Source organism: Pundamilia nyererei, unplaced genomic scaffold (genome assembly GCF_000239375.1).
Source record: "Pundamilia nyererei isolate P.nyererei 1_Seehausen unplaced genomic scaffold, PunNye1.0 scaffold00092, whole genome shotgun sequence".
NCBI lineage: Eukaryota > Metazoa > Chordata > Actinopteri > Cichliformes > Cichlidae > Pundamilia > Pundamilia nyererei.
The window spans coordinates 933,089-942,759 of record NW_005187493.1 but is presented as its reverse complement, the minus strand read 5'-3'; the positions used below and the strand labels follow the sequence as shown (position 1 = coordinate 942,759).

Genomic DNA, 9,671 nt, shown 5'->3' with positions numbered 1-9,671 from the left:
ACTTGTACAGTAAATTTTTTTTTTTTGATATCACAAACTTTAGGAGTATTTCAAAATAAAAGCCGTTCAGAGCGTTTCCATGTCTTTTATTTTGAAGGCAACCTGGTTGGACGCGTCAGGTTGTAGTGGAAGGTTCACGGGCGATTTGCGCAGGTGAGTGCAGTGACGTCATTGCGCAGAGAGAGAGAGAGAGAGAGAGAGAGAGCGAGAGAGAAATGCGGATCTTGCCTACTTCTCCTGACATCAACATTTGTGTGTGAACTTCCTGTCTGGAATGGCCGATCGCTTTATGTGCAAGTAAGGTTCAATTTCAAATGTAATTCATAAACTATCGTTACGTGATTTGCGATTATCGGGGGTTAAAGCGGAATTAGATTTAGACTTGCATGTATTTAGTTTCTATAATCAAGTTACACAATTATAATTCATCCAGTGCAGAAGTTGTTTATAAACATACCTGAAAAACCGACTTCTCAGGGACCTATTGGAAAATGTAAAAAAGAAAACCCTTTTGTTTTATTTTCTCAGTTTTGCTCCAGGCCGGTTATGTTCTCAGTGCTCAAGAAGGAATTGATCAGACAGGTTTTTCTTTGTCAGAGCCAGCCAAACAATCAGCTGATAGCAAAGCTGTTCTCGTGCTTCTTTATGCACAAAATGCAGCTTGTCTCTTTCCTCTTTCCTCAGTCTTTATTTAAAACTACTTTACAGCCACTCATGTAACACTGAAATGTTGAAGTTCCTTATATACCCAGGAGGTTTCACTTCCTCCTTTTTTTTTTTAACAGTTACTTCCTTATGTTTAGCAGTTCTCAGGCAATCTATATGTTGTTAGACTTGCTGAGCATAATATTCATTAGACTCTTATCATACCTGTGGTGCTGCGTCATCTGTGCTTAGTAAATGGTGAGACAGTGTCTGATTCTTTGAACATGAAACAGGGGGCCTGTATCACATGGAAAACTGCCGAGGAAAATCTGGATGTAGCTTTACATAACAACTCCTGAATTGCTAGAAGAGAGACTGCAGAGGGGTAAGCAAACCATTAAAATAAGTTGTAAATGCAGTATAACTCTATTAGGAATTATATCACATTGTACACTTCCAGATATCAAGGTTCAGAAAAGATCAGAATTAAGAAGTTACCTTTACTGTTGTGTCTCTTTCTTTCCTGTATTTTGCATGCTGGGTTTAAAAAAGTGAAACAAGTCAAGACATTACTTCAGTGTTCAGCAAATTAACATAAAAATATATAGCATAGAGTTTCCTCCCAGACCTTTTTTTAACCCCTCAGCCATAAAAGGCTGATAGGGTATTGGTGGCATGGACACCCAAGTTTTTGAATATGATAACTTGAGAACAAGGCGACATTTGAACTTGATACCGTAGATGCATCTACAAAAAATTTTGGACGAGTTCAAATCTCAGTGACCTCAACCTCAAGGTCAGAGGTCAAGTTTTCGGAAAATCTCGTGAATGTGAAAACTCAAGAAGGAAGTCACCTAGGATTTTGAAATCGTCTACTAAAAATCTCGGACGAGTTCAAATGTCAGTGACCTCGACCTCAGCTCTCATTTTTTTGTTAGCAGATGAAACCTGACCTGTAACCAGACTAATCTCGTCTGTTGCATGCTCTTTTCTTCTTTTTGTTGGAGTGTCATTTTTATCAAACGTTATAACTTCTTTAGAGGTTGACAGGTCAGAGCAAAATTATCTAGTGAATTAGAGCTGCTGCATTTTTTTTCCACATAAGTTTTCAATCCTTCATATGTATGATTCATGTCATTCCCCTTAGCTTCAGCTTTATTTTGTCTTGAGTGCTAATTAGCAGTCATCCTATCATAACATTGTAAATCACGGTGATCAGCCTACCCCAACTTTATTATCATAGCAGGTTTTCCTGCTTTGCATCAGCCTTAGATTAGAGTACTTTTACTCAAAGCACTGTGATGTGAAACTCACATGTTTATTTCTGTAGTTTGCATCTCTTCTCAACAGCCTATTTAAGATTTGTATACATGTCCATTACAGCTCAGAGTTAACCCTTCTGTGCAATTCACTACATGCACTTCCTGGAGCTGGTGAGATGGAGGAAGCTTACAATGAGCTCTACCAGCAGTTTCTTCGCCTGAGGTCACTTTGTCTGAAACAGGCAGCTCTGCTGCAGCAACTCACAACAGCCCTGCAGAAACAGCAAGGTCTGCATATGAAAAAACACTAATGCTCTAAAACAGCTTCTCAGTCGTAATGCTTCACACCTTAAACAACTATTTTTGTGCAGGTGCATCTATTCCTAATGGAGAATTAAGTAATGTGATGTCCGTTCCTGTTCAGTTTACCCATGAAATCCCTACATATCTCCTTGAGAAACCTCAAACATTAACATCCGTGACACAAATCCCTGCAGCACAGTGTGGCGCTGATTACCATTCAAGAAATACAAAGAGCTTCCCCGATCTCCTTGCTGATGATATGACCAAGCTCTGCGTTGATGTGCCCTCTCAAAGAAAGGAAAGTGTTAAGGCGGAGAACAAATTCCCATTGTTGCTACCACTGGACTCCTTGGCGTGCCATGGAGCCTCTTACAATGAATCCAGAAATTCAAAGCAAAATCATCCTGCTGGAGACAGAACTCTACGCACAATCAGGGTAAAAGACGAGCCACGGCTGTAGATATTTACACTGTGACTCTGATTTACTGCGCTCTTCACATACATCTTCTCTGTGGTTCTGTTAGATGCCTGTGATGGACTGCTGCACCCTGATTAATGACTTCCAAGGTGGATCTGGTGGGGCGATGTTGTCGGACGTGGCTCTGCAGTCTCATATTTGTGAGTTTTGCCAGGCAGTTTTCCCTGGACACACAACTACAAGAGGAGAGTTCCTACGACATCTGAACACTCACGTCACCTAGATTAAATGAAGTTTCCTCTTGACGTATGACTGACAGTATGTGTTAATATGATAGTCTTTGATGGTGCATGCATAAACCAATCAGTCTGATCCCAGGATTGAAACCTGCAGTTTAGCTTTTTGTCTCTGAATGAACTGTGCAGATGCTGATACAGCTTTTCGGTCTCTTTCGTCTAAAATGAAAGGCAGAAATAGACTTTAGAGCTTAAATGATCACAAAGTTCTGGGAATGGGCATATTAAATACATAACTTCATCTGATTTAAATGAGCAAATTTGCCCTGGTTAAACTGCAGTACGCATGATGTTGGTGGTCCACAGAGTGACTTTTTTAAAAAGCAGCTGTGATGGAAGCTGTCTGAAGATGCCCAAGAACTGACCCTGAGGGGGAGATCAGTCAAATTTATATCGGGTTTGCGTTTTGATTTTTATCAGCCTCTTCCTGGAACCTACTATAATAAAACCACCATGACGTCACTCACTCACCCATTCAGTCTGTGGACTGTTGAAGCCTCATTGAGCATTTTGGCTGTCACCATCTGGGATCCCCCAGGTGGGTCTTACTGAAAAACTGAGGACAGTGCACACCAATGATACCGACTTACACAAACCCCGCTTCACTGTCTGTTTTACTCTAAATGAGACCATAAATCATGAAACGAACATAATGTGAGGCAAGTGTTTACCGAAGTCTTAAATCAAGCAACGTGGCAACATTTTCTCAAAAACTTCTATATAATCTCTATTTATCTGTTCAGAGCATTCAGTAGAAGCAGTCTGTGCAGTCCATAGACTTTATCACTCGCTATTAATCATGGGTACATTACACCTAAGCTCTCTGTGTTTCTGACAAGACACCAGTAGCGTCTTTTCTTTAGGCTATGTAGCGTCAAAGTCAATTTAAGGCAGCTGGTCTTCTTGTATTCTGTGATGTTTTAATGCAGCTAGAAAACACAAACTTTTGCCAAATAAAAGAATCCACTGGATTTTATTCTAAATAAATCTAAGTGTTCAGGGGAATAGGACCCAGAAAAAAGATAGAATAGCCCATTTTCAATTAAGGTTTCTCCCAGTCCTAAAAGCTAACCTTTACCAATAAATAAAATAATAAATATATAAAATATATAAAATAATAAAATCATGGGTTCACAAATTCATGTTTATCTACTTTTGTTGGTTATTTAATTTTTGCATTGCTGATGAAGGCACGTATGGAAAATAAAACCCTAGAAAAAAAGCAAGTAACTCTCCACATGGTGTCATCCTCTTCTAATCTAAAGCAAACCTGTTTAGATGGGTGACTAACCAGCTGATGGTTTATTGTCTGCTGGTTATGTGATGCTAATTTTACATACATCCGTTCTGGATGGAAATGTATTATTTTTTCTTAATTCTTATTCCTAAAAATATGCCACAATTTTAAACAATCTTTTTAAGCCTGGATGTGTAAATGATATCCATTAATAAAAAAGGTACTGATGATTGATATGAAGTTTTCTTGGTTATTCTTTGGAACCACATGTTTATTTGGAACTTTGTGATGTTGCCAAATAAACATGATATGCAGAAATGGCTCATCAGAACTATTCTACTAATCATCACGTCGCAAAAAATGTGAATGCTGATAATGTGAAGTCTTTTAACTTTTAACAGACAATCTGCAATTATTTTATGCCTTTAATCGGATCAGCTGTCTGTTGCTAAGCCGAGTAACAGAGGAAAAAAGACAGATCTAAGAATAGCCTAAAGATTTAACTCCCTAATTAATGGTGCTGACAGCTGATTGATGATGCAGCTCCCTTCATCTGTTGCCACATTGACTGTCTCTCATAATCACACACTAACTTGGATGTAATTGCTATCTTTTAAAAAGCTAAATGCATTTTTTTTACCTTAAAAAATCACTATTTACTACTTTAGAAGTGGTCCAAATGGTAGAGGGATTGTAATTCAATAACAAGACTGTAGCTGTGCTTTGAATGTCAGCACTCTAGCATGCTCAGTGTAATCCAAGCCATGTTCATCCTCTGAGTGTGTTACCATGATAATATTTGCTATTTAGCAGTAAACCACAGAGCAGCTGTGGCTGATGGGAATGCCATGAACATAAGTGCTGGATAAACAGATCATTTGATCAGATGGAGGCAATTCATCCTATGAGGAACATGGATGTCTTGAGGTCAATTTCATTTCTGTGTAGACATGGATTCACTGGTCACTTCATTAGGTACATCTGATAAACAGCTGGTTAATAGAAATATATAATCATCCAATCATACAGCAGCATTTATGAATGTAGACATGGTCTAAACTTTAAATGAGGAATGGTTTTTAGTCCCAGATAGGTTGGCCTGTGCTGATCTGCTGGGATTTCCCTCCATAACCATGACCTAGGGTCAACAGAAAATCGTTTGCAAAAGAGAAAATATCCATTGAGCAGCATTTCTCTGGTTGAAATGCCTTGTGGATGTCAGAGAAGAATAGAATAACTGCTTTGAGCTGTCAGGAAGACAACAGTAACTCAAACAACCACTTACTGCAAACCAAAGTATGCAGAAGAGCATCTCTGACTGTGCAACACATCAAACCTTCATAGAGTAAAGCAGCAGCACACAGGAGCAGGTGCTCTTCCTGCTAGCTAAGAACAGGAAACTGAAGCTACAATTCATACAAAGTCACCAAAAGAAGATGGGAAAAATGTGGCCAGGTCTCCAATTCCGCTGCAGCATTCAGATTAATTTAATAAGTCTACCTGAGTACTGTTGCTAACCATTTCCACACCTTTATGACCACAGTGCACCCATTGTCTGATTTCTGCTTCATAAAGAGAAACATGCCATGTCACAAGGCTCGGATCATCTCAAAATAGTTTCTTGAGAATGGCAATGAGTTCCCTGTACTCAAATGACCTCCACTGTGACCAGATGTCAATCTGGTAGAGCACCTTTGGGATGTGGTGGAGCAGGAGCTTCTATTCATGGGTGGGGGGTTTGCAGTAACTGTGCGATGCTCTCATGTCTATTAGCAAGGTGCACCTAATAAACTGACAGGTGAGTATATTTCAGTCTGGATAACCAACTGAATGAGTCCCTGCACAGTAAAGCTCAGTTCAACATATTAAAACTGCAAATTCTTTTGATTTTTGTTACAGCAATGAACCTCAAAATAATTGAAAATAGCTAAGCTGATCCCTTCAGGTGGTCTGATTCTTGTGTCTGTGTGGTCTCTGGTGAAAAACAGCCGCGTGGAGGAGCAGTGTTGACATCACTGGCACAGGTGAGTCATGCCGGCATCGAGGCTTGATGCGGAGCGTCAGTGCAGCTAACAAGACGACAGCAGAGGTGTTGCTGGCTTTGTGACGCAGCTCCCGCAGCCTCTTGCTCAAACAAGAGCTGCCAAGAAACAACTGAGTCTTTGTGGAAAACGATGCAACACACTGTAGCCTTAATCAGTAAAATAACATTTATTGAGATCTAACAAAATAAATAATCTGTTTGCAACAATGAACTGAGGAGGTTACTAATGCTGAAGAGACGAGCAGGTGTAATGATGCACAGCGGCCTCCCTCTACTCTGAGATTAGAATACAAAATCATAAGACTGTTACACATTTTAACACCCTGTGTGGGGCCCAGAGGTTGATTTCGCTTGTACGAGATGCTCAAGCTCCAGTAGATTTCTCTCCGTAAATTCCTGCCTGTGTTTTAATTCTCCTAATGTGAGATTAGGTATGTGCCTCAGATCACAGAAGAACTGACATACGGTTCACCTCGTTAATCTATGACTACAAAAAATATCATCCCAAAGACAAACTGCCATAGTGTGTTTCCAGTACACCTACAAAAAAAATCCAATCCATAAAAAAAATTATAAATCTTACAACTTAGTTTTGAATGTAGGTTTTTCAAAGGCTATACAATGGTGCCTTTAGTGCACGAGATTAAACTGCAGATGACAGAGAGGAGTAGCTGAGCTCAAAGCCGAATTCTTCCCCCCGCTGAAGGAACCTCGAGCGAGACGCTGTAACCAACCCTGAAAGCTGATTTCACAGTCTACACTGCTCCTGTTTCATGCCACGCAGCTTAGAAACAGTGCTCTGTGTACACTTTCACATAACGAAAGAGGACGAAATGTTGCACCATCATCACTTCAACCATGTGTGCAAGAGAAAGTTGTGAGCGAGGTGTGTTTTTATTTTTTGTTTGTTTTTTTTAAATCTGATGGGATGTAAGCTGATGCAGCAAAAGACAAAAGGCATCTCGTCCTCATAGCTGGGTTTGCCTGCATGCAATCTGGATGAAAACATGTTCCCCCAAAGTCTCTCTTAAAAATATTCTGTCTTTAACACCAGAACATCCGTCTGTTTCCTGAGAGTGAGGAGCTTCAGGGGGGGTTAATCCTACTGCTTTTATGCTCTAACTTGCTGCAAGTGTTATTAACTCATTCACTGCCAGCCATTGGCAGTGAATGAGTTAAACCCATTGACTCATTCACTGCAATTGACGGCTATAGACGTCAATGGCAGTGAATGAGTTAAACCCATTGACTCATTCACTGCAATTGACGGCTATAGACGTCAATGGCAGTGAATGAGTTAAGTACCTCTGCTAAACACAACTACAACGAGTCGCTCAGTGCGGAGGAACTGGAGGATTAGTTTCCAAAGTTGCAGTGCCCCCTGCTGTGGTGAGCCCGTTTTGTCTCAAGCAGGTGGCACATCCAACACACAGCAATGATCACAACAAAGTAATTCAGTTCTTTTTTTGAGCATTTTTTTTCTTATATCAGCTCAAATCTGTGGGACATTTTGTCCATGTGTTAAAAAATAAAACAACAAAAGGAGTCTCTTCCCTGTGTATTCACTGAATATAAAATCAAAAACATTTTCAACTTCATTCACAACCTCAGGATTCAGAAGTCACTGCAGATTTATAATATCAGTTGCTGGTAATTTCTCACATTTCCTGTACTGGCTTGAAGTCAGTAAGAGTCTTCCTCTCCATCAGATGTCAGTGAAGTAAACGTGGCCTGTTTACAAGTCTCTGATTGGAGCTCAGTGGCAGGGCAACGTTTGAGTTCCCTGATAAGCTCCTGAAGGTTTCATTTCCCTCGGTGGTTGGAGTCATCTTTGGTGACACAAGGGCTACTGCTCCTGCACGTTGCTATCGAGCTCTGCCTCTCCACTTTAATGTCATGGTCTGTGGAGAGATGCAAATTTGAAGAGAGGAAAGTACACCAGTCAGCCCCAACATTAAATAACCTCTGACAGGTGAAGTGAATACCAGTGATCACGTCAATACAATCTGGTGATCTGCTGGAAAACTTTTGTGTCTAAGCATTCATGTAGATGCTACTTTGACAAGCACCGACTGACTAAACAGTGATGCAGACCAAGTGTGACACCCCGAACCCAACACGCTGTAAAAAGGGATCAGGAATTACTATAGGAAAAACTCAGAGGTGCTGGTCTGATAGCCATACTCCACAGATTCCAATCTAACTGAGCATTCATGGGAAAAACACATGATTCATGAGGGAAACCCACTGGATCCAAACAAACCTGCTGCTTAAGTCACAGCTCTTGACTCCACATGATACTCCTACAGGTTCACACCGTGACGGATCAGGGATGTTTTCCCAGTTTTAATGCCCTTGCTGATCAGCAAGTACATAAAAAGCACAGAGCGTTAAAAACAACTCCAATCCAAAACAGTTGGTTTTTGGAGGATTAGATTTATTCAGATTGCCTGAATTTTCCTGATTGACGTAAAGGTTGAGGCTAGGTTAGAATCAACAGCACATCACTTTAACAAAAGACAGGCAGACATCACACGGATGAGTATGAGTTAGGACTGCACAGCAATCAAGATTCAACTAGTGATTAAGGGCGTTTAAAAAGCCGTTTGGGGAATTCACCAAGAAGTTCTCCCACATGGAGTGAAGTCATCACGGTTTGTATGACCGAGCAGCTCAATAACAAAATGTCTCCAGAGTTGCACAGACAGAGATAGACTGAGCTGAATTATTATTTTTTGGCTGGTAATAAAGCAGCGATGAAGTCAGCAAATCAAGTGAGCAAGACAGAAAAGACATGAAGAAATAAAAACAGAAGAGGCCGATGATCGCCGTGTTTTTGTAGCGAGCCGACGACGTAAACACACTCGTAAATCTATTTCATTTACTTGCTCCTCGGAGTGTGTGTGCATGTCTGCATAAGACATAAACAGCATTATTTTTAATATGAGAGAGAAAAAAAATCACACCATCAGTAAAACATTGTATCATCGTGAGGATTTAAAAATAAATTATATACATGTAATGGAGTATGTGAACCCATATCCTGACTAGATAAGACGACAGCAAAAGATAAGAAAGCAGAAAGGAGCCAGTGACGTTGAGGGGAAGTGAGAGAAAGTTCTGATTAATGAGCGAAACACAAGAAGGAAACTTGGACGAGTGAGCGAGCGACAGGGAGAGAGAGAGAAAAACGACAAAGTGAGTGAGATCTGTGCCAGAGATGAAACATATGTCATTTTTTTTTGTTTCCGCAGTCCTTTTGGTAGAGGGAGAAGATGTATAAAAAAGACTGTGCCATTTCCCTGCCCACAGGTTTTTATTTTTGTACGCTGTCGCTTGGTGAGTCAATGCAACGCCCCTCCAATTACCTCCCACTCTTTCGCCCCCACGCCCCATCCATCCCGCCCTTCAGCCCACGCACCTAACACACTCTGACGTCAGTAGCTGCTGAGAGTCGGGGGGGGGG

The 9,671-nt window shown here is 40.6% G+C and overlaps 2 protein-coding genes across 8 annotated transcripts in view; one reads left to right on the top strand and one right to left on the bottom strand.

The window, feature by feature from the left end:
* The first annotated feature begins 243 nt into the window (after positions 1–243).
* Positions 244–4,395, top strand: LOC102198261 (uncharacterized). Of its 2 annotated transcripts, XM_005739488.1 has the most exons (5): positions 244–297; positions 939–1,030; positions 2,029–2,195; positions 2,279–2,646; positions 2,735–4,395. In XM_005739488.1, exons 3-5 carry the CDS (start codon positions 2,084–2,086, stop codon positions 2,909–2,911), a joined length of 657 nt encoding a protein of 218 aa, XP_005739545.1. In that variant the 5' UTR covers positions 244–297; positions 939–1,030; positions 2,029–2,083; the 3' UTR covers positions 2,912–4,395. The 2 variants fall into 2 exon arrangements, with proteins under 2 accessions (XP_005739545.1, XP_013767960.1); XM_013912506.1 differs by lacking the exon at positions 244–297 and having other exon boundaries at positions 810–1,030.
* Positions 4,396–7,461: 3,066 nt separating this feature from the next.
* The window catches only part of nab2 (NGFI-A binding protein 2 (EGR1 binding protein 2)), a 7,217-nt gene continuing 5,007 nt past the window's right edge, over positions 7,462–9,671 (bottom strand). For all 6 annotated transcript variants that reach the window (XM_005739486.2, XM_005739485.2, XM_005739482.2 and 3 more), the window contains exon 8: positions 7,462–8,106. In XM_005739486.2, the coding sequence (XP_005739543.1) occupies positions 8,009–8,106 (98 nt within the window). In that variant the 3' untranslated portion in view covers positions 7,462–8,008. The remainder of the gene's footprint in view (positions 8,107–9,671) is intronic.

What these genes read in the sequence shown, in the direction of transcription:
- LOC102198261 (XM_005739488.1), top strand. Translation starts at nt 2,084, where the DNA reads ATGGAGGAAGCTTACAATGAGCTCTACCAGCAGTTTCTTCGCCTGAGG. An exon ending in AGCCCTGCAGAAACAGCAAG is followed by an intron (nt 2,196 to 2,278) that starts GTCTGCATATGA and finishes ATTTTTGTGCAG; the next exon opens with GTGCATCTATTCCTAATGGA. An exon ending in GAACTCTACGCACAATCAGG is followed by an intron (nt 2,647 to 2,734) that starts GTAAAAGACGAG and finishes TGGTTCTGTTAG; the next exon opens with ATGCCTGTGATGGACTGCTG.